Raw genomic sequence first — 23,808 nt, 5'->3', positions numbered from 1 at the left:
CCCTCCGCCGCCCTCCCCGCCCGCGGCCGCCCACAAGATGGCGGCGCTGCTCGGGCGGCGCTGCGGCCCCGTTGTGGCTGCGGCGCTGCGGAGGGCTCAGGTCCGGCAGCGCAGGTGAGGCCGCGGCCGCCGCGCTCCGTGAGGGCCGGGGCGGTAGGGGATCTCGGGGACGGCCCGGCCCCGCCTCGCGTTGACCGCGCTGACACCCGTGCCCCTTGTTTTTGCAGCACGTTCGACGTAGCGGTGGTCGGTGCGGGAATCGTGGGGCTGGCCGCCGCCCGGCAGCTCGTCCTGAGGCACCCCGCGCTCAGCTTCGTCGTGCTGGAGAAGGAGCAGCAAGTAGGTACGGGCTACGTACCTTTACGGGCCTGGATGGCCTTTAAGGTTCCCTTCCGCCCGGCTGGATCTGCGGTTCCTGCAGTTACTCCTCAGGGTGCTCCGTGTGCACGGCCAGCACTGAAGCGGCACGGCTCCCATCGCTGCCTCAGACGCTGGGGGGTTTATTTCCAGCGTGCTTAAGGATGCAGGAAGTGTCGAGGCATGTGGACATCTGTCCTGGCTTTGAGATAAGAAAGTTGGAGCCCTGTAATCTCAGTGCTGCTGAGCAATCCCCAGAGAAGAGGGCAGGCTGCAGGGGAGCTGCACCAGATGGCCTTTAGTGGTCCCTTCCAACTCCATGACTCTATAAAGAGAGAAAACGTGCCCAATTCCTTCCGTAAAAATGGTATTGATGTTTTTCAACTCAGTTTGACCTGGTTGCAAAGTAACTGAGTAAACTGAAGAAGTTAAATAGCAAGCTGATGCAGTTCACAAGACCTTGAAAAGCCTTCTGGACCCGACATGCCCCAAACAATTGACTGTCGCACTGACTTTATGTTAAGTGAGGCCTTTAAGGATATATTTCACTGTAAAATATGAAATAATTAAACTTAGCATAGGAGCTCGGATGATCTGGCCTGCTGTTGTAACGCTTGGAGCAAAAAATTGCTGCCCCCTCATGTTGATTCAGCACATTTCAAGCTGTCATAGTTAGTTATTAACTAAGTGTTGCTGTGGCTGTATTTTTTTAACCTTCTGAAACCCAGGGTGGAATTGTGTGTGCTGTGTGGTTATGTTATATCAGCACGTCTTGCGATGACACTGATTTAGGGCAGGACCTCCAATAGCACGCTTTTCTAATGGGTGAAATAATCAATCGTGGGATTCTAATGGTGTATTTTAACAGTGCGTTTTTCTTTCTCTTTAGCTCATCACCAGAGTGGACATAACAGCGGTGTGATTCACAGCGGCATTTACTACACTCCTGGATCCCTGAAAGCCAAGCTGTGTGTACAAGGTGCAGCTCTCTGCTATGAGTATTGTGACCAGAAGGGAATACCATATAAACAATGTGGGAAGGTATAGGAACTACTTTGCAAACTCTAACTGTATAATATATATTACAGTGTATTGTCTATGCCTGGCTATGGTAGTTTCTCCCAAGAGATGCTTTTTACAGCCTTCCAGACAAAGATGCTTTCATATTTTCTTTTTCTCAGCTACCCAAGTCAGTTCCTTCACTGACCCTAAGCAATTATTCTCCTTATCTGGGAGCTGAGCTGAATCAGCCCAGGTAACAGTGGAAGCAAAGTGCCATGGCAGGCACCCATGCAGAGCCATTAATTCCAAGGAACACAAAGGCTCTCAGTATGCATCTTGGCATAACAAGCTCTGAGAAGACTCACTGACTTGAATACAGCTTCAGATGTGACCCAGCTACGTGCGTGTATGTCATGTTACATCCAGGTAATACATCTCAAAGTGCTGGGAACAGAATTGTGGCTATACTGGTTCAGATCAGGATGTATGCAACCTGTGTCTGGAAGTGTCTACAGCCAAAGACCGAGGAAGGAATGAGAACTAGACAAGCAAATCTGCTAATTCTTCCAGATTCCACATGCTTTCAGTTCAGGTTCACAGTTGTGCTCTGAGCCTTATCTGGCTTGTCTGTGGTAATTCAATGGATTTCTTGTCCAAGCATTTTTCAATTAAAATCAGTTTCACAGATCAGCAACTCATTGCATGAGCCCGTGCCCAGCTACCCCTTTTGGTTTTGAAACCAGCTCCTGCTAGCTTCATCTGATGCCTGTTGGCCCTTTAATTGGAAGACATGCTGAACAATCAGTCTGTGCTGACATTTTCCCAGTCATGCATCATTTTGTATTTCCTGCTCCTCATAAATCAGCTCTTGCAGCTGGTGACTCTTAGCCTGCTTAGTCACTCCTGTGAGAGAAGCTGTTTCGTGCCTTTTGTTACTCACATCTTGTTTTCTGTGAACCATTTGTAGTTTAATGCATCTTTGGTACAAGATGAGCTCCAGCATTCAGGGTGTGGTCAGACTCTGGATTTTTGCACTGAAATATTACAGTTCTCCACTATTGCTTTGTACCCCTTTCCTAGTAGTTCCCAATTTACCATTTGGGACATTTTTACTGTCACGAGACGTGGAGCTGATGTTTTCATAGGACTGTCTGCGATAACTCCAAGATCTTGGTCCTGAGCAGTAACTTGGAACCTGACGCCCATCATTTTGTGTAAGAGGCCAAAACCTTTTGTTCTGTGGACATAATTTCACACTTCACCTGCCCTGAATTTCATCAGCCATTTTGCTCACTTCTTGCTCGCCTCAGAATGTCCCTCTGTAGTTCTTCAGGATCACCATCACGAAGTATCAAAACCATCTCGAGCTGCTTTGAGCTGGCACCTGACTTACCTCACTTACCTGGTTTCCCCTTCCCAGGTCACTCAGAAATATCTTGGGTAACAAAGGCCTTTCCCTTAAAAATGCAGACGGTGGCTGATGTGATGGCCGCTAGCCCAGTGGCTTTTCCTCAGCACCAGCTGCGAACTGGGTGCAGATCTCTTCCAGAGATGGGACGCAGAGCAGAGGTACCTGCGATGTGCAGTGCAGGTGGATCCGTTTGTGTGCACAGAGCTGTGCAGCCTGAGCTGTGACACTGGTCACAAGGTGGCAGTGTGGCTTTGTGCAGCCCTACGCCGCAGTTAGGAGCCAGCTCCCAGCTCAGAACTGGGAACCAGCTGGGAGGTTGTGGTGCTTTGGAAGGGCTAGCACTGTCCTACCGGTGTTCTTGGTCCTTTGCTGACACTGTGTGTCTTTGTGCATCACCTTCCTCAGCAGTATGTATTCCAGGGAAGATTATGAATCTTTATAGCTGATTTTAAAACAAAGCAACCCCAGGCTTGGACAGCTTTGTGCCCTATAGTGCAAAGGTACCAGTGTTCCCAGAGCTGAGCTGGGGCTGCAAGTAGTGTTGCCTGTGCAAGCTAGCTTCTGGAGTCCTCAGTGCAGACAGTTCACAGCCTGGATAAATCTCTTGCAGTAGTGATCCAACCGTGTGCTGGAATGAAGGGAGGCTGCTGCACTTCAGTTTAGATGTGGTATCAGAGCCCATCCTTTACTCTGATACCAAAACAGTTTTGAGATTTGTGCATCTTGCATTAAGGTCAGTGTGGTCTCCTTGGAGGCATCCCAGTGGCTCCTTAAAATCATCGTCTCTTCTTTCAGATTTGTGATCCCATAATGCTTTTAGCAAATATTTTCCATGGATGGTCATTGAAACGATACATTAACGTTTGTTTTTCACTGTCTTTACTGTATTGTGCTTTCTCAGTGGTGGATGGTATTTACCAACTTGTGCCAGTAGTGGTGCAAGGTATTTTTTTCCCCTTTCCATTCTAATTCAATGTTTGCTCTCACTATTGCTTGCTCTTAGCTTGGGATTGATGCCAGGCCTGAACGGGCTTTGTGTATTTTGCTCACTAGTGTGCTTTGTTATCTTTTCTGTAGCTAATTGTAGCTGTTGAACAAGATGAAATCCCAAGACTCAAAGCTCTGTATGAGAGAGGGCTCCAGAACAACGTCCGAGGTCTGAAGTTGATTGGAACAAAAGAAATACAGGCAAAAGAACCCTTCTGCAGGGTAAGGGATTTTCTTACATTTAACTGTCATGCAAGATCTCAGCTTTTCAGGTGATGATATTTTTGAATTTAAGGTAAATGTTTCTGCCTTGAGGGAATTTGCATGCATGTTAAGCTCCAAAGACCCTGAAAGCCTGGAAGAAATGTAACTGCCAACGCAAAAGTGCAGATCCATTCATTTCTGGGACTTCTTAACTAAGGCCAGTTCTTCACATGTATGATTCATTACACGGAATTCAGACCAGGTCTATCACATTATAAGGTGATCCCACAGAATCTTTTGTGTTGGTGGATATTTTTACCCAGGTTTTCTTCTGCTCACTGTTCATCCGTTCTCTGTGTGCTGCGGTCATTAAGAGCTGCTGCTGCTGCACTAATTGCTGGTGAAATGCTGGCTGTGTCACGAGAGCCAGCATTCACAAACTGGGGAGTGGGTAATTAACATCAACCTATCGAAGAAATCAGAATTATTTCAGTCAGAGTGACTCCAGAGGGACTCCACAGCCCCTCTGTAGGACTGAATCTATAAGCAAATAGTCAGGGTCTACAAGCTGTTTGAACTTCAGCCTTTGCTCAGCTTTACACATAGGTGTCTTCTCTCACATATGTATGTGCTCAGGGAAAAAAAAAAAAGAAAGGAAAAGAAAGCCACCATAATTTCTCCCTAATTTTAAAAAATTGTTTCCTCTTCTACTTGCAGGAGCCTGCCTGTGTGTTTTTGTGGTTGATTGGCAGACTTTCCCTTGTCCAGGTCAGAGCTGCTGCATTTGAGCTTATGCTAAGACAGTTCTGTACCTTCCCACTAAAATTACATAGCTTATGTCAAATTTGATAGTGCAGCGATGAGTTTGGCTTTTCATCTGCAAATACAGATTGGTATCAAGGCAATTTTGATGGCGTTGTTTCGCACCCGTGTTGTGGCACCTTTCAGCTTGTTTATTTTGACAGCAGTAGAAATGTGAGCAGTTTGTGGGTTACAGAGTTGTTACTGTTTGGTTTGTTGTTGATGGAAAGGAACGTGGATGTAAACTCCCTCTACAGTTTCAGCTGGCAGCTTGGTCTTGCTGTAGATGTGTGACTCACTGCTTATGAGTGGTTGCAGGTACATACAAAAAATTGGTGGAAGGAAATCTTTTTCATCTTTTTCATTCATTTTGTATCCACTCCTTAAAACTTTCTTTGCTTTGTGTTCAAGACTCAGCTGAGCACTGACTTCTGCAGATGACTGGATTCAGCCTTCCTCCGCTTGCTTTGGCTTCCTGAACTGAATCCCTTCCTCCTAAACATAGGGGGCTTGAATGGTCTTGCAATACATTGCACTTAAGTCAGAATTACGTCAGGAATAGTTGTTATGCTGTGGTTTCACAATTATTTAACCCACTGTAATTGGTTTTCACCTTATTAGTTGTCAGTAAGCACAGACACTGCTACTGGAGCTGGCATGTGCAGAGGTGAGGGACAAGCAGCCAGGGATGGGGAGACAGCAGTACTCCATTCTCAGTGGCAGTGTGCGTTATTCCAGAGGAAATATATCAAATATATCTGTATCAAAGACCGAAGTGTGCATACAACTTTCACTGGTGGGTTTTTTTGTGTGTGTGTGTGTATCTGAATACCATTTCAGGGTCTGATGGCCCTTGATTCTCCATATACTGGCATTGTGGATTACAGACAAGTGGCTCAGTCCTATGCTGAAGACTTCCAGGAAGCAGGTGGAATAATCTTGACTGATTTTGAAGTTACAGACATGGAGATGGCTAAAGAAAGTTCTTCAGGAAATGAAGATGGTAAGGCAGTTTTTGCCTTCTTTTTACTATAGTCCTGAAAGAGATTTTGTTCAAAACATGTTTGTGTCAATTGAAATCACGTTTCCTAGCCTTTCTGTCTGTGATGTGTTTAGACAAAAGGCATAATGGTGTTAGTGAGAGTATTCAGCAAGCTCACTGTTTTTCCCAGGCAGGTCAGCCTTCAGTTGAAATACTTAATGTGTGAAAATGACAGTAAAATAAATGGGAAATAGGTTGTTCTCTCCTGTTAGAATGTGATTTAGTTGAATATTGCTTTTGTGTGCTTGTGACTGTGCTCTTTCTTTATCCTAGAGGGTGGGTTGGATCTGGAGTGATGCACAGAGTGCTGACTGTGGAAGGGTAGAAAAACAGCAGTTTATAAATGTAATTATGTCCAACCATACGTCCAGGAGTGGCTTTTCTGTAGTCTGCCAGGGGAAGACCCTGGTAATTACAGACCTGTCAGCCTCACTTCAGTGCCTGGTGGAATTATGAAGATTATTCTGGGAGTTATTAACAACACTTGGAAGACAATGTAGTCGTTGGTCACAACCAACATGAGATCACAAGGGGGAAGTCCTGTTCATGGATCTAATCTCCTGTTATGACAAGGTTGACACACCTGGTTGAGCAAGGGAAGCCATTTGATAGGACGTTTTTGGATTTTAGCAAAGCTCTTGATGTTGTTTCTCACAGTGTCTTCTAGACAAAGTGTCCAGCATACAGGTAGGCAAAAACAGAATGCAGTGGCTGAGCAATTGGCTGATGAGTGGATCTCAAAATGCCATACCAAATGGGGTTACATCAGGCTGGCTGACGGCCAGTAGAGGGGTTCCACGGGGCTCCATTTTAAGGCTGCTTACACTTCTATCTAATTCTGTTACAGGACTGAAGTACCCAGTCATTGTTAGGAGCTCTAAGGTAAGAACTAAACTTAAGATTTATAGTCATCATAGGAAGCTATTTCTCCTTTCCTTAAGAATATTTGTTGAGCCCTAGTGTGTTAATCAACCTCTAAAAAGACAAAAAGCTGCTGTTCTGCATCATGTGCACTACCATCCAGGACTGCTGTTACAAAACAACTGCAGCCAGCTGGTAGCAAAGCATGTGAGTACACCCAGAGTTTACTGTGTGCTGGGAATAAAAATGAAAGTATAACTTTCTGCTGCCTGATGGTATGTGCTCCTTATCTTCCTTATTTGCACCTTCGTTTGTTGTTTCCATGGACTCCCTTTATTAGTTACTCATTTGGAGAGAAATGTATTCTCGTGTTTGTTCTCAATCTGCAGCATCTATGAAAAAAGATAAGGAGGCATTTGTAATCGTTTTATTATCAGAAGACCACAAGGGCATTCAGTACAGCAGGTCCATATGCTGAGGTCATTCCTGTGGGTCAGTTCATGCTGCACAGGAAATGTGCTTGTAACCTTTTTGTCTTCAAGGGAGAATACCTGGACTTTTCCTTGGAGACAGAGCAGAAAAAATAAGGCAAACAACACGTGCACAAAAAACATCCCCTACCCCACTGCAGATAGTGTTTGAAGTTAGTGCTGCTGGTTTTTGTATCTGGTTTTATATGGTTGGTTTCCTTTCTGATTGTGACTGGATTTTCCAAGGCTGTAGGGCGATGGGTCTCCTCCTGGTAGATATGTTGTATTTTTAATTGGGGTTGGTCTTGCTTTTACCTTTCTTCTCTGTTGTTTTGTTTTTTTAATCCCCCTCCAGGGTGAGGAAATCTGCTGTGGGCACATAGTGACCTGTGCAGGGCTTTACTCAGACCGCCTGTCTGAAATCAGTGGTTGCAGCCCTGAGCCTCGGATTGTACCCTTCCGTGGAGATTATTTGGTGCTAAAACCAGAGAAGTGCTACATGGTGAAAGGAAACATTTACCCGGTATGTACTCTCTTGTATGTGTTTCATGGTGTGTTGTAGGAACTGCTGAAGGCACAGACGTGAGGGCAGAATTACACTGTTGTTTCTGTTGGGCTGAAATGATGCGCAGCGTGAAATTAGAATCGTTTGATTTCTGCCAGGACGGCTTGTTTTTGATGATTCTTGAGGAACAGATAGGAAAAAAAATAGATGTGGCAGGAAAAGGACAAGCTTTACAATCTATTATAGCTGCCTGTCTGACCTCTGGTCACCTGGAAATGATGCAGGATTGTGCCTTGGGATGGGAGGGAGGAACTGGCTGGTGTAGGAGGGTACCTTCCAGCTTTGTGCCATAGCTGTGTGGTAGCTTGTAGCCTTCTGTTACTGCGAAACATGATAATAAGACTAGAAAACTGCTTAATTCTTGCTGTCACATTACCAGCAACAGATGTCATCTGTGCCATGGTTGTACTAAGCTTAGAAATCTTTTAAAGTGTGTTTCTAACAGAAAAAGCAGAGCTCTGAACAAACGAAAGGAACATACACTGAAGTGATTTTTCAGTCCTCATTTTTGGTATGTTTTGATATACCCAATGCTTGCTTATTTTCAGACTGTAAGCTGCTCACCTCTGTGGGCACCTTTCCGAAACAGCTAAAGATGCTGAAGCACCAGCCCAGAAGAGTTGTGCTTATTTTATACTTGCTGTATGTAGGCAGCTAATGCCTGTTACAGCCTTTGTACACAATTGCACTGTGTTCCTTTGATAAACAAGAGAAAGAATCTGGAGATAAATTACTATTACTTACTACTACAATTAATCAGGCTTGCTAATTGTGTGCTGTTGCGAGCTATACAGGAATGGGGAGATTTTCCTCGTTTTATTTTATTGCAGTGTAATTACTGTTGGTGAATAGCATTTGTGTGCCATTAGTTTTGTTGTGGGTTGATTTATACCTTGAGAAAACATGTACTTTTTTTCTGCTGATCGTTTTGCCTTCCCTGAGATGCAGTCTCACTTAGCCCTTCTCTCTGGCATTTTCAATTAGCTGCCTGCTGGAACTGTACAATTAACAAGCAGAAAAATAATAGCTCAGCAGCCAGTAGCATGCTTATTTGAATTATTGAATTTTACTGTGGTGATTGGAAATAAAGTGGCCAATTGAATTCATTTTCATGTTTCATTTCAAATGAATTATTTCCTTTTACTGGGAGGACACCACTCTGCTGTGTTTTGGTTTGTTTTAGTAACTCTCTCACGCAATAAACTGCACTGTCCTCCTCGTAGATATTTCCCATGCCTCTTGGAGCAGTGTGTTGGCTTGGCTGGCTTGGAGCTGTTTCACTCATCTGGGTTGGAATAGCTGCAGTAAGTGTTGTGTCCTCCTTTAGGTTCCCAACCCTCGCTTCCCTTTCCTGGGGTTTCATTTCACGCCAAGAATGGATGGCAGTGTTTGGCTCGGTCCGAATGCAGTGCTGGCCTTTAAGAGAGAGGGCTACAAGCTGTTTGACTTCAGTGCTACAGACTTCTTAGATGCTGTGCTGTACAGGTAATATCTTGTCTTTTAGTCTGCTGAGTGCACTTAATTAAATGTCAGCTTGTCGTTCCGCGGAAGCTCACTCTTGTCAAAAGCCCTGCCAAGTTTGTAGAGTTTTTAAAGGCAGATGTGCTGATACGAGTGGATTTCTCAAAGAGATTTGACTTGGTGTAATCTAATATTTGAAGTTTTTAAACTGCTGAGGCATGTGTCTGCAAGTGTGAGGATGTGGCCGTTCATGGGAAGGTGCTGGTGAGCCCTGTTCCTCCCAATGGGCTTCCAGGGCTGCTTTTGGTTCAATGAAGTGCAGTATTTTAATCAAGCTAGACACTGGCATTAAATCTCTGCTTGGAAGAGAGAATACACATTGGCCTGAATTGTCGTGTTAAACTTTGTCAGATCATCAGTATGAACTGAAATGCACCCAAGGGCAAGGAGATGTGTTAGCAGCCACAAAGGCTCCCTCCTTCAGCCAGAGGGTGGTGAGGCACTGGCACAGGTTGCCCAAGGAGGCTGTGGATGCCCCATCCCTGCAGGCATTCAAGGCCAGGCTGGATGTGGCTCTGGGCAGCCTGGGCTGCTGGTTGGCGACCTGCACACAGCAGGGGGTTGGAGCTGGATGAGCACTGTGCTCCTTTGCAACCCAGGCTGTTCTAGGAGTCTGTGATTCTATGATAAGGCAGACTGGGAAGCAGCATATCAGAGGAGCTAGGAATCACTGCTAAAAATTCAAGCATAAATGAACAGAGTATCTTTAGAAGTTAAGAGAAATCTTGCTTCGCCGTGAGGGGTTGACAGACCTTTACTGAGTGCTTAATTTTAGGAATGAAACTGGGAAAATGATGTGGAAATTCTGGGTTGGATCCAGAGAGAGGCTGCAGAACAGGTCGGGGAACTGCAGAACAGCTTTCTGGCAGGGAGCTCAACTTTATGCAATTTATTAAAGGGAAAAAGCTGAAAGCATCTTGGTTGATGTCTATAGATTTTTGTGTTGGAAGATTTGAGGAGAGCAAAGCTAGCAAATAACGCTGTTGCAAAGACACAGTGAGATTCCTTGACTGAAAGCTGAGGCTGTTAGGAGTATGACAGAGTTTTCAGAACGACTGTGGACTAAAGGCCCAAGCAGTAAGGCTGTCCTCTCTTGCTATGGGGATTTGCAGCCTTTTGTTGTTTGATTGGACCAGAGGAAAATGCTGGACATAGGAAAGACTCAGCTCAGAGTCTGCAGCACTGCAGCTTTGTATTCAAGGTTTGTTGAAGCAGGGAAGAACACAAATCTGTTTTCCAAATAGAAAGCATCTGTCAGATCACTGATGTTGGGAAGGGGAAATTCCACCAGGCAGTTGGATTTGCTTCCTTCTTAGGCAGCTTTAGTTGGACGTGGCTGTGCTTATCGTGGAAGCTTTGTTTCTCCCACAGTTGTTTTCTTTTCCTCTACAGTGGCTTATGGAAACTTGTACTGAGAAACTTATCGTATGGACTGAATGAGATGTACAGAGCGTGTTTCCTTAGTGCACAGGTGAAGGAACTTCAGAAGTTCATCCCAGAGGTCACCGTCAATGACGTACTCAGGTAAAGAAAACACTGCTTGTCAGTAACACCCACTGGCTTCTTAAACCTCTTCTTTTCTTTTAGTTTTTTTTTGAACAGCAACAAATGCAGCTCACTGCTTTCTTCCACCAAAATGCACCGCGGAATCATAAACAGATACTGCTGCTTTCCACAAGAAGGTGTCTGAGGAATGTTTGTTTTACTTTGTTTGGTCTCCATTGGCTGAAATTCACAGAAGAGACCAAAAAGAAAACAAGTCTTCATAATTTCAATCCACAAAGAGAGTAAAGGCTAGTGAAATTAATCAGTGAATGGCTGGTGGATTGGAAAGCCAGAGAGCTGTTACTGATGCTGCTAAAGGGAGAGATGTAGCATAACTCCTTGTATTTAGAAGACTGCTAATTGACCCTGAACATATGGCTTCAAACATAGCTGTTTAATGGAAAATGGAAAAATGGAAGGGTGTAGTGCTGGAAAAGAACTAGAGCTGGCAGAGATTCTAAGAAGTGCTTGCATCTCTGTTTTGTACAAGGAGGAGGACAGTGATGTTGCTACATGTGTGCTTAAAAGTACTGTCTTCAGATAGAAGCAAATACTGACTTGGTTTGAATGCGTCAATAAAATTGTATTCAGCTTCGTAATGCGAGGAGGGAGAACAAGGAATTCAAAGGAGTGTAGAAATGATAAGGAAATGAAGAGACTTGTCAGGAAATGTGAGGCGTTTAGAATACTTGGGGATGATTTTAACTGTCTAAATATTTGCAGGGAGAAAATGCAGTGTAAGAAAGAGCTCGAGCATGGTAAAAAGGAGTTACTGAACTCAGGCAGTATGCTGCTGGCATGAAAGTCATGCTTGATGAGGCTTGCCATTGCAAAACAAAGGATTCTCTTTTGAAAAGAGAGGGCTTGATGGCGTGTTTGAGAAGGGAGGGTAACTTCACAATGAGGAACAATACAGAAAATCCTCTGCCTGGCTACCTGCCCTTCTTCTGTCCTGATCACACTGAGGCACCTCCTGCTCTGCCTCTCAGGGTGTCCAAGTGCCCTGTGCTCCCTCAGCAGCACAGCAGCTGCTTTCATTGCTTTTTCCTCGGGCATCTTCTCAAGATTGGAACGCAGCTGATTTTTGGACCTGAGAAAACTCCAACGTTCTCAGCCTTCAGGACTAATTTGAAATGGAGAAGGGCAAATTTTCTAACACCCCGGAGGGAATATCTTCTTTATAGGAAGAATTAGTAGCTTATGAAATGTAATTCCTTAAATGTTGTGGTGTTTACACTATTGCTTTGGAGACTTAAAGCTAGACAGAATGGAAAAATGGAATGATCTCTGCAGCTTTGTTTGCAGAGGACAGACTTGCTGTTCAGGACTGAGGAGGAGAGGTAAAGTCCCACGCTGCAAATGGTTGGTGAGCAAACAGTTGGAATGAGTCTTCTGGGCTTGTTCTGTTCCTGTATTGGCTTTGACTGTGGTGGAAAGCAAGCTGCTAGGGTAGGTGGGCCAATGGTCTGACCCAGCAGGAATGTTCTTGTTGGGTTTGTTACAGATAGCACAGATCTCCACCTTGGGGGTTATTTTCTAGTAAAAGAGAACTCTTGATTCTTGTTTCTTTAGCTCCAAATGAACAATGCATTTATGGTTTTTCTAGTAACCAGCCCAGGTGGTAACACCCAGTGGGGTGTCACAGAATGGCAGAAGGGGGCAAGCAAGCTAGTGCCTGTTCAATGGAAGCACATTTCCTAGACTGACTCATAATCAATTGTGTAAAATCTTTGGTTTTGCCACCAGAGTGGCACAGAGACTCTGATGAGATGTAAACTTCTATAGAATTAGTCTGCAGTGAGCTGTTATGTCAGATTTCTTCCCATGAGGTGCTCAGAGTCCCGTCCAGCCTGACCTTGAACGTCTCCAAGGACGAACCCTGAAAATACCTATGTGAAGAAATTGATCAGAGTTGTACTTACATTCTGAGAGAACGTGTCAAAGCTTGGATAACAGTGTGTAACTTAAAAATCTAACTTCACATAAGGCCCCTCTTTTTGATTTAGAATGGAGCACACCAGTGTCTTACCTTTTCCTTTGTTTCTGTGGTTTGTGAATGTTGTAACTGATATCTGGATCTTCTCCATTTTCTAAGAGGGGCTGCTGATAATACCTCTAGCCTTTATCATGTTTCAATGAAGCCGACTGGACGTTTATAACACTTTCACTCTGACGTTGTGCTCCTCCTTTGTTTTGCAGGGGTCCATCAGGAGTGAGAGCACAAGCGTTGGACAGCGATGGGAATTTGGTGGATGACTTTGTATTTGATGGTGGCACCGGAGATATTGGAAGCAGAATTCTTCATGTCAGAAACGCCCCTTCTCCTGCTGCCACCTCCTCCCTTGCCATTGCAGAAATGATCGCTGATGAAGTGAAGCAAAGATTTGAATTGTGAATGATTGCCAGGCGCAGGGCTGCTTTACCCCTCTTGTATGTGTAGCGGCTTGTCTGAACTCTGCAGCCTTTCATGATGAAGATAAAACAGGCAGCGTGTTGCTGGTACAAGATGTGCAGTGCAAAAACAGCACTTGAAATGTTTGCCAGCCCACAGCTTGTCGGCTTCCCAAGTAGAGGACGGTTGGTGCTGGGCAAGACCTGCTATGGTGCTGCCATCTGCAAAAGCCAAGCAAATGGGCCGCTCACAGTGAGGGCTTGGCTGCAGGCTCAGCTGGAGCAGGCTGTGGAGGGGCTGGTGCTCGGTGCAGGGTGAGGTTCTCACACCAGGCCCACAGTAGGTGGGGAAGGAGGAGCCTCTGTGGTTGGGTTGCCCACCTCTGAAGAACCCCAGGCACCGGGTGGTTCTGTGCACTGTCTCTCTGTCACTTTAAATTGGCTTGGAGTCATCAGACCCCTAACTGATGTTAAAATAATGGAGATGGAAGGATAACCCCTGCCTAAGGATTCTTCTGCAGATACAGAATTCAAGGTTTTAGTGGAGACTGAAAGTAGCTGAATATAGCTATGTACTTAATAGCTGAATTCAGAGCTATGTACTTAAATTTTGAGCATTTCAGAGAGAAATAAGCCTGGCAAGAGATTACCAAACCCAAGTGAATTTTGACTGTGAATCTCCAATTGCATCTTTATCTTATCTATTTTAGTATTGAGCTGAAATTAAAATGTATACAGAATCAGACATTTTTCATTTGGCTTAGATCTCGGAAGCCGTCATGAATGGGGAACTTCTTTGGTGGTTTGAGTTGTTGGGGTTTTTTTTTTCTCGTTTGTTTTTTACCCTTTGAATACTGGTAGGACAAAAGAAGCTTATCTTTGTACAGCATGTTGAGCAACCCAGTGGAAATGGCCTTTGTAAAAGCAAATGTGCAGGGAGGGAAGCTACAGAAACCTGTCTGAACTGAGTCATGTTGCATGCTGCTTCCCTTGGAGCCCAAGCAGAGGTGAGTCAGGAAGGCTTCCCATTGCCCTCCTGGCTGCAGGAGGGGAGCTCACCCTTACTGGTGTTTGAAGCTGTGTCAGAGGTGCACCCAGAAGAGAATCCACGTGGAGAACATGCTGTAAAATACAGCTAGATGTGAAACGAGTTCTGAGTCAACTGAGCATCTCAGTGCGTTCTGCATCATTGCTGCAAAAGGAAATACGTGGCCTCAGGGGCAAAGCACTTCAGAATATTCTTAAAGCAGATGTTCACAGGATGTTGGGTAACAGATAATTGTGGGTAGTTTGCTACCAGGCAATTTGCCATGTGCTTTTTTTTTTTTTTTAATGTTGCTTTCTGTAGTTCTCTGCCATGCACGAAGGTCAGGTATGCAAATAAGGAGCCTTTTGAAGTAAAGTTCGTTACTGTGAGAGCAGTGAGGTGCTGGAACAGCTGCCCAGAGCGGCTGTGATGCCCCGTCCATCCCTGGAGGTGTTGAAGGCCAGGTTGGATGGGGCCCTGGGCAGCCTGGGCTGCTGTGAAATGGGGAGGTTGGTGGCCCTGCATGGCACAGGGGGGTTGGAGCTTCGTGATCCTTGAGCTCCCTTCCAACCCGGGCCGTTCTGTGACTCTGTGAAAAGCTCTCACCTGTATTCCTGCCCACAGCAATACTTGATGAAGGTTCACATGTTCCAGGTGCTGTAATGTTGTACAGTGGTATCTCACAACGGAACAGCCGTATCTCTGCTCCCCTCCAGAAGTGTTGCCAGTCAACAGTAAATACTACAGAAAGATTGCAAAAGTGACTTCCTCCCACACGAGGTGTGGCCCTGACATGTATTAACAGAACAAGAACACTACCGTGTGAAGCAGACACACCATGATGAGTCTTAGTGCATTTAAAGTGTGCCCTGCTGTGCTTTTTGCTCTCAGATGGTAGCATTTAACTGAAGCCAGCAGAATATTTGTGTTTTTAAAGCTTGCTATAAACCTTTTGTAACATCACTCACGTATTGCCCACGAAGTAGGAAGATATATGAGTGTATTTTTAAAAGGTTCAGTTCACTTGGATGGCTCAATCAGCTTTCCTTTCTCTGTTGTGATTAAAAGAGTGTATTTTTCCAAAAAATGCTGTAATGTCTCTGCGTCTCTCCTGACTTAGAGCAGAGTTCTGCTGGCAGTTGCTAACTCTGATCTGATGTGGATGGGATGCAGCTCTGCATCACAGAAGTTACTTTATTTCTTTCTTTAGGAGACAGGGAGCAGGGAGCTCATCTTCCCAAAGCACCTGTATCTCAGAGCACTGCACAGCTTTTTGTCACTGCAGATAGAACTGCTGCTAAGCCTCATCCTCATCACAGACAGTCCCAAGTTGGAAGCAACCCACTTTAGAGGGAAGTTTTTCAGCCAGAGGGTGGTGAGGCACTGGCACAGGTTGCCCAAGGAGGCTGTGGATGCCCCATCCCTGCAGGCATTCAAGGCCAGGCTGGATGTGGCTCTGGGCAGCCTGGGCTGCTGGTTGGTGACCTGCACACAGCAGGGGGTTGGAGCTGGATGAGCACTGTGCTCCTGTGCAACCCAGGCCATTCTAGGATTCCATCGGGATCATGGAGTCCACCTCCTGGCACAACCCAAATGATGAAATGCTGAGTGCCCCACGCTGTGGCTCTCTGGATGGCTGCCCTGGGAGAAACTGAGTTCCTTCATTTCACTGCATTGTGTGCCGTTGTAGCATCGATTTTGGGGCCACCACTGCCTCACCTTGGAGCAGTTGGGGAACAAGTGGAGCTTCCTGGGGGCAGGGATGTCCCACCTGGAGGAACACAGGCCGTGGGGGCTTGGAGCTGCACTGTGGGTTATGCTTTTCTCCTTGCTCACACTTTGGGTTTGATGAATGTTTTCCCACTGAAATAAAGACTTCGTTGGAAACTTTCCAGCAAACAGCACGGGGCAGGAGGAGCTGTCAGTGCCCGACAAAGCATCACGCAGACAGGCAGTGTGTTCCGATCAGTGCATCCCTTTGTAGAGAAACCCTAAGAAGGGGTTATGTAAAGTGCGAGCCGTGAATGCAATGAGCTCGGAAAATTTGGCTGCTCGGGAGGCGGAGGGGACTGAAACCAGCGCTCTCTAGGGGGGTGAAAGGAACTGCCCGGAGCTAGGGCGAGGCTGCTGTTGACAGGTTACTGAGCAACACGCCGCTGGTTTTTCCCAGGACGGCCGTTCTGCTTGATTCTTCCGTCAGGGCAAGGCTGCTTCACAGAATCACAGAACGGCCCGGGTTGGAAGGGAGCTCAAGGATCACGAAGCTCCAACCCCCCGCCTCCAACCTCCACATTTCATAGCAGCCCAGGCTGCCCAGGGCCCCATCCAACCTGGCCTTCAACACCTCCAGGGATGGACGGGGCATCCACAGCCTTCCTGTAAAGAGGGAAGGAATAAGGGAATGCAAGGAGGGGCAGCTGAAGGGGCTGCCGGGGGGGCGGCGCCGCGCTGCGACCCCCGGACCTCGGCACGATGCCCCGAGCGGCGCCGCCCCCCGTAGCGCTGAGCGCGACGCGGCCGGCAGGTGGCGCCATAGCGGTAGGGCAGAGGGCGGCTCGCCGAAGGCGGCGCATGCGCGCTGAGGGCGGCGGCGGTAGCGGGCCGCAAGGAGCGGGGCCGACGGCGCCTCAGCCGCCGCCCCGTCAGCGCCCGGCGAGCGGCACGGAGCCCGGCCCTCTACCGCGCCGGATGTGATGGCCGCCCGGGCGGGGGGGCGAGCCTAGCGCTGCCCGGCCCGGCTCTGACGGGTGGCGGCGGCGGCTTCTCCTTCCCCTCAGCGCTCCCTCCTCGGTCCGGGGAGCGACTGGGCGGGTTGTCCCGATGCGGAAAACAGGCAGCAGCCATGCAACCGCCGCCGCAGCCCTACGAGTTCTTCGGTGAGGAGAACGGCCCGAAATGGCGGGGGCTGTTCGTGCCCGCCCTGCGCAAGGTCAGTCCGGGGGTGGCGGTGCTGAGGGCACCGAACTGGGGTGCTGCTGAAGGGATCGTGCTGTGCCGGGCTCCTGGCTGTGAGTGGAGGTAAAGGAGGAAGGCTCCTTCTTACACGCAGGGGAAACGGCTTCGTGCTTTGGGTTGGGTGTCAGAGGGAAATCCTTCACCCTGAGGGCATGGCACTGCTCGCAGCTATGGGGCCATCAGCAGAGGGGTGGCAGCAGGGACAGGAGGTGATTGTCCCCCTCTGCTCTGCTCTTGTGAGGCCCCAGCTGCAGTGCTGTGTGCAGGTCTGGAGCCCCCAGTACAGGAAAGGCAGGGAGCTGTTGGAGAGGGTCCAGAGGAGCCACAAAGATGAGCAGGGGGCTGCAGCAGCTCCACTACAAAGACAGGCTGAGGGAGCTGGGCTTGTTGAGCATGGAGAAAAGCAGGCTGCGGGGTGAGCTCAGTGCAGCCTGCAGTACCTAAAGGGAGCCTGCAGACAGGAGGGGAGTCAGCTCTTGGAAAGGGGAGATGGCAGCAGGACAAGGGGAAATGGTTTGGAGTTGAGGGAGGGCAGCTGGAGGTTGGATGTGAGGGGGAAGTTGTGTGCTGTGAGAGTGGTGAGGTGCTGGAACAGCTGCCCAGAGAGGCTGTGATGCCCCGTCCATCCCTGGAGGTGTTGAAGGCCAGGTTGGATGGGGCCCTGGGCAGCCTGGGCTGCTGTGAAATGTGGAGGTTGGTGGCCCTGCATGGCACAGGGGGGTTGGAGCTTCGTGATCCTTGAGCTCCCTTCCAACCCGGGCCATTCTGTCATTCTGTGGGTGCCACATCCCTGGTGGTGCTCAAGGTTACAGGCAGCTTACAGCAATGATTTGGGGCCCCTTCTGACCCGAAGCAGTGCTGTGGTCAGGCAGTGGGTGCTGTGCTGTGCTCAGTTGGGTGCCCGTGGTTAAAGCTCCCCACGTCACCCTGGCACAAACCACCGTGCAGAGAGGTGGGGCTCTGTGGCAGTTTGACCCCGACGGGTCTCATTAAATCTAAATGGCGTCTTCGGTTGTGAAATAAGATGTAAAAGTCAGAGAACTAATGCTGCTCCTGACAGTGCTATCCACTTCTGTACGTTTGGGTCAAAAAACCCAACAGAGCAGGGTCGCCATTCTGTGAGCTTTCTTTCTAACCAGAGAAAATAAATTTTCAGCCCCAGTGGCTGCTTGTTAAAATGTGCAATTGCTTATAGGTGTCTTTTCTCCTTCTCAGTACGTTCCTTGTCTGCTGTAGTCACCCTCTAGGATGAAGCAATCCCACTGTAAGATGCATTTCTTTTCTGAACGTGCAGTATCAGTGAGTCAAAACAAAGTGGTCTCATCGTTGTGGCTGCTGCAGGCAGTGCTGGAGGTGCTGCCAGCTGGGAAACCCTGCCTGAAAGATGCAGTGCTCTGATACAGACACGGGGGGAAGGGTCTTTAAACCAGGACGTGTTAGAAATTCATGGCTTAGTGCACTGTTTACATCTTGCACTCTGGTAACAAAAGCATTGCTGTTATTGATGGGATAGCTGGAAGCTGTACCACTGAAAACCCACTGTGCATTAAAGAAACAGGTTGGTACTTTCTGCATTTAGAAAGCATTGCAGCTGTATATTATTAATTAGTCTCTAAGTTAATTCTGAATCGAGTTGGAGCTGTGTTGGAACACTCCCCATCTGCAGTGCTGTGTGCAGGTCTGGAGCCCCCAGTACAGGAAAGACAGGGAGCTGTTGGAGAGGGTCCAGAGGAGCCACAAAGATGAGCAGGGGGCTGCAGCAGCTCCACTACAAAGACAGGCTGAGGGAGCTGGGCTTGTTGAGCATGGAGAAAAGCAGGCTGCGGGGTGAGCTCAGTGCAGCCTGCAGTACCTAAAGGGAGCCTGCAGACAGGAGGGGAGTCAGCTCTTGGAAAGGGGAGATGACAGCAGGACAAGGGGAAATGGTTTGGAGTTGAGGGAGGGCAGCTGGAGGTTGGATGTGAGGGGGAAGTTGTGTGCTGTGAGAGTGGTGAGGTGCTGGAACAGCTGCCCAGAGAGGCTGTGATGCCCCGTCCATCCCTGGAGGTGTTGAAGGCCAGGTTGGATGGGGCCCTGGGCAGCCTGGGCTGCTGTGAAATGTGGAGGTTGGTGGCCCTGCATGGCACAGGGGGGTTGGAGCTTTGTGATCCTTGAGATCCCTTCCAACCCGGGCCGTTCTGTGGTTCTGTGCCTGTCAACCAGATTAGGTACAACCTGAGGCAGCATCTTTTGTGACTGCAGCTGAGCTTTAGAAACTTTCCTGCCAAACATCTGCTCTCAGAGCACACTGAACTTCCAAGCTTCACCACAGCAATCAGTGCTGCAAGGTCAGGGTAGCATTCCATTTCCTATTTGGAAGGCTTTCTTTGAGTTATTTTTAAATGAGCGCTTAATTGGAGCAGAGAAGCAGGGTTGAAAAACAAACGTGTTGGTGGTTGTTATGTATGCTGAGGTGTGGGAAATGTTAATTTGGAAATACAACAAGAAATGGAGCTGGCTGACAGGTCAGTGCAGTTACCAGTGCTCATAGGGTTTCTGTGCTGCTTGCATTTTAAGTGCTTTGAAGAGCTTGACTCTCATTCCTTGTGCACACAGCAAGTTTTAAGGTCATTTTTGATCAGAACACCTAAAGCCATGTAGTTCTGTGCAGTGCAGCTGGCTGCTGACAAACGGTGAATGAAAAAATGGAATACTTCAGTTCTTGCTTTAATATGTGAAGAAGTTGAGGATCTGCTTCTTGAATATTATTCTCTATGCATTTAGGCAGGTTTGTATCCTATTTGTTTAAGGAGGGCAGCTGGAGGTTGGATGTGAGGGGGAAGTTGTGTGCTGTGAGAGCGGTGAGGTGCTGGAACAGCTGCCCAGAGAGGCTGTGATGCCCCGTCCATCCCTGGAGGTGTTGAAGGCCAGGTTGGATGGGGCCCTGGGCAGCCTGGGCTGCTGTGAAATGTGGAGGTTGGTGGCCCTGCATGGCACAGGGGGGTTGGAGCTTCGTGACCCTTGAGGTCCCTTCCAACCCGGGCCGTTCTGTGATCCTTAGGTGACAGAAGAGTGCTAAATTGTGTCTGCTGGGGGCAATCTTCTTTGGGAGGGGGGGAAAAAAAAAGCGGTGCCTTGGGGCCTCGTCGAGATGGAATTGTTAAGGTAGTTTCATATATTTATGCTCTTTTAGCTGGTGGATTTAGGAGCATCAAGTCCCCATGGAATGCTGGCTGCTGAGCCTTTGTTAGCAGCTCGTTCTGCCTCTTGTCTTCCTATCAGTGGTTGGGTATCTCTGCAAGTTGGTTTTGGTCCCTCGTTTGTGGATGGGCTGATTTCTCTTGTTGCAGAAATACTCCCTATCACAAATTAGGAGCCAAAGGGACTGATTCCTTTTGCTTAAATCCTATTTTTTATTGCTTTTTTTTTTTTTTTTTTTCCTTTCCAGCTGTTACCCTGTTTGACTTAACTACTGTTACTACCTTTTGCAATTTACAAATTGTAGGAGGAGAATTTTCTCAGGCACTGGCACAACATGAAGGTGGTTTTTGGAGCTGAGGTGTTTAAAAAAAGTAGAAGGAGCGGCACAGTTTTATTTGGCAGCAATTAGGAAACACTTCCTACAAATTAAAAACCACAAGCTGTTTGCTGCCGGGAGGAGGGCGTGAAGGGCTGTGCCTGGTTTGTTTGGGGTTTGTCTCAACTTGAGGCATTTTATAAGGATGAATATAATCCAGATGTTTAATTTGAAGATGCAAACAAGTGTTTGTGTACTTACGCCTTTCTGCTTGACCCTTTGCATAAAACAACAGGATCAGCACCTGCCTGCACCTCCCGTGGGACGTCCTGCCCTGCACCTCTGTCCTTTTCCAGCATGTGCTATCCATCGCTAGTCAGGCAGCTGAGGATGAAGAGGTTTGTGTTTATGCTAAAGTGGTGCTGTAGGGTGGCAGTTCAGTGAGCCCTCCCTGTGCATAGGGCAGCTGGGTGGTGATCTGCATCCCAGAGGCTTTTTGCAGCGCAGTAACTGTGTTATGTGAGTATCTTGTTTTGTTGACCGTGCATCGAATGGTTGCAGTGTAAAAGGTGAAATCCTGCAATCATAGAGTTACAGAATGGATGGGTTGGAAGGGACCTCAAAGCCATCCCTGCCATGGGCTGGGTGCCCCCCAGCTCGGGCTGCCCAGGGCCCATCCACAGCCTCAGGCACCTCCAGGGATGGGGCATCTAGAGCTGTGGGCAGTGCCAGGGCCTCACTGCCCTCTGAGTGAAGACTTTCCCCTTAACATCTGAGCTGTCTCTCCCCTCTTTTAGTTCAAAACTGTTCTTCCTTGTCCTGTCCCTTTTCACTCATGTGAAAAGTTCCTCTTCTGTTTATAAGCTCCCTTTAGGTACTGCAAAGCCGCAGTGAGGTCTCCCTGGAGCCTTCTCCTCTCCAGGCTGAACACCCCCAGCCCTCAGCTTGTCTCCATAGGAGAGGTGCTCCAACCTTTGAGTATCTTCATGCCCTCCTCTGGACCAGCTCCAGCAGCCTCATGTCTCTCTGTGCTGGGCCCAAGCCTGGACGCAGCACTGCAGGTGGGGCCTCACAAGGGCAGAGCACAGGTCAGTCCCCTCCTTGCCCTCTGTTGGTGCAGCCCAGGGTACAGTTGGTGTTCTGGGCTGCAAGTGCACTGCTCGCTCACATCCAGCTTCTTGTCCACCCCAACCCCTCAGTGCTACTCAGCAGTGCAGCTCTCAGTGTGCTTCTCCTGGTCTGTACGCATAGCTGGAACTGCTGTGACCCAAGTGTGGCACCTTGCTTTTGGCCTTGTTGAACCTCATGAGGTTCCTGTGGGCCCACTTCTCAAGCCTGTCCAGGTCCCTCTGGCTGTGTCCCTTCCTTCTGTCATGTCACCACTCAGCTGGGTGTCATCATAGAATACTAGAATGGCCTGGGTTGCAAAGGAGCACAGTGCTCATCCAGCTCCAACCCCTGCTGTGTGCAGGTCGCCAACCAGCAGCCCAGGCTGCCCAGAGCCACATCCAGCCTGGCCTTGAATGCCTGCAGGGATGGGGCATCCACAGCCTCCTTGGGCAACCTGTGCCAGTGCCTCACCACCCTCTGGCTGAAAAACTTCCTCCTCATATCCAACCCAAACCTCCCCTGTCTCACTTTAAAACCATTCCCCCTTGTCCCATCACCATCCACCCTCACAAACAGCTGTTCCTATCCTGTTTATATGCTCCCTTCAAATATTGGAAGGCCACAATGAGGTCTCCCCAGTGCCTTCTCTTCTCCAAGCAAACTGCTGTGGGTGCACTCATTCCCACTGTCCGTGTTGCTGCTGCTAAGCACTGGTCTCAAGATGGAGCCCTGGAAGGGTGCACAGCTCAGCACCAGCCTCTGCCTGGACACGGCCCTCTGGCTGCCACCATGCAACCACTTCCTTATCCACAGAGCAGCCCACCCTTCACATGCATCTCTCTGATACAGAGTTTAAACTGTGGTGTGGGACCACATCTAAGGCCTCACAGAAGTGCAGGTAGGTGACATCAGCTGCCCTTTGTCCACCGATGCTGTCACTCCACCATAGAAAGCCACCAGATGGGTCAGGGTCAATTGCAAGTGGATTATTAAGCTGTGTTTTGCTAAAGAGCCTACTTCACACTGTTCCTCTATCAGCATTTACTACAGTTTGCTTTGAGGAAGATCAGCCATCTAGAAAGTGTTGTGCTGGAAATGAAGTCAGGAATTGGTGCAGCTGTTTTTGGGGAGTTGATGGTGTGTTTTTAGGAGATGTCTCTTCAGGTTTTGAAATCTTCGAGCTTCTTTCAAACAGTTACACTTGGAATATGGGGATATTGATGCTGTTGTTAAAGAAGAGTGTCACAGACCTTTAAGCTACTACATCTGGTTCCCTTCTTCCTGGGGAGTGTGACAGTAAATCATCCTGGCTGAGGGATTAAAAATGCCTTTGGAGCAGATGTTTTCTATTTTTAATGGACAGCGTTATCTTCAGAAGAGACAAGATAAAAAGGAACAAAAACCCAGCCTAAAGAGAAACATTTGTCCAATTCATTTTTAATTTCTATCTTTTCAGCACGGCAGTGAGAGGCAAACCCAGAGCTGCTTTCCCTGCCAGTAACGTATTCTCATCACAGTGCATAGAGATACTGTCAAGTGCTGGCGAGACAATAGCAAATATTTAACTTTAATGTACTAATTACTTCTCTTTCTCCCAAATTTATACATTGCCTCAGTTACACAGCCTCACAGAGCTTTGTGTCCTCAGATCTGGTATTGCTGTGTTGTTATGAGGTGATGATAACATAAATCATTGCTAAGCTGCAGGCAGCTTTGTGGGAAGAGAGGAGTGTGCAGTTTCTGTGATGAGCAGTTTGCAATTTCAGCGTGCGATCTCTGAAACGTGGTAAGTTCAGAAGTGTTGTTAACTTACTAACAGGTGTTGTGGTGGCATTTTTTAAGTTAGAGATTGCTTGTTCTTAGTGAGTGGTGCGGGTGACAAAGTGGAAGGAAGGGATGCCATTCAGAAGGACCTCAGCGGACTTGAAAGGTGGGCCTGGGAGGATCTAATGAGGTTCAACACAGCAAAGGGCAAGGTTTGCACTTGGGCCGGAGGAATCCCAGGCATCCATACAGACTGGAAGGAGCAGTCTTTGTATCCCTGCAGAGAAGGACCCGGGGGT

The 23,808-nt window shown here is 47.9% G+C and overlaps 2 protein-coding genes across 3 annotated transcripts in view; both read left to right on the top strand.

Moving 5' to 3' along the window:
• Window positions 1-37: 37 nt before the first annotated feature.
• Window positions 38-13,161, top strand: L2HGDH (L-2-hydroxyglutarate dehydrogenase; the record flags this gene model as incomplete). The annotated part of the gene is made up of 10 exons (XM_079536758.1): window positions 38-114; window positions 228-343; window positions 1,247-1,398; window positions 3,848-3,979; window positions 5,603-5,765; window positions 6,652-6,686; window positions 7,491-7,658; window positions 9,028-9,185; window positions 10,614-10,745; window positions 12,966-13,161. 10 exons carry the CDS (start codon window positions 38-40, stop codon window positions 13,159-13,161), a joined length of 1,329 nt encoding a protein of 442 aa, XP_079392884.1.
• Window positions 13,162-17,026: 3,865 nt separating this feature from the next.
• The window catches only part of SOS2 (SOS Ras/Rho guanine nucleotide exchange factor 2), a gene marked incomplete at both ends in the record, with an annotated part of 48,566 nt that continues 41,784 nt past the window's right edge, over window positions 17,027-23,808 (top strand). For both annotated transcript variants that reach the window (XM_079536712.1, XM_079536711.1), the window contains one exon: window positions 17,027-17,113. In XM_079536712.1, the coding sequence (XP_079392838.1) occupies window positions 17,027-17,113 (87 nt within the window). The remainder of the gene's footprint in view (window positions 17,114-23,808) is intronic.

This window comes from Tetrao urogallus (assembly GCF_951394365.1).
Source record: "Tetrao urogallus genome assembly, chromosome: 6".
NCBI lineage: Eukaryota > Metazoa > Chordata > Aves > Galliformes > Phasianidae > Tetrao > Tetrao urogallus.
Note: the sequence above shows the minus strand (reverse complement) of the source record. Positions and strands in the feature narration are given on the sequence as shown.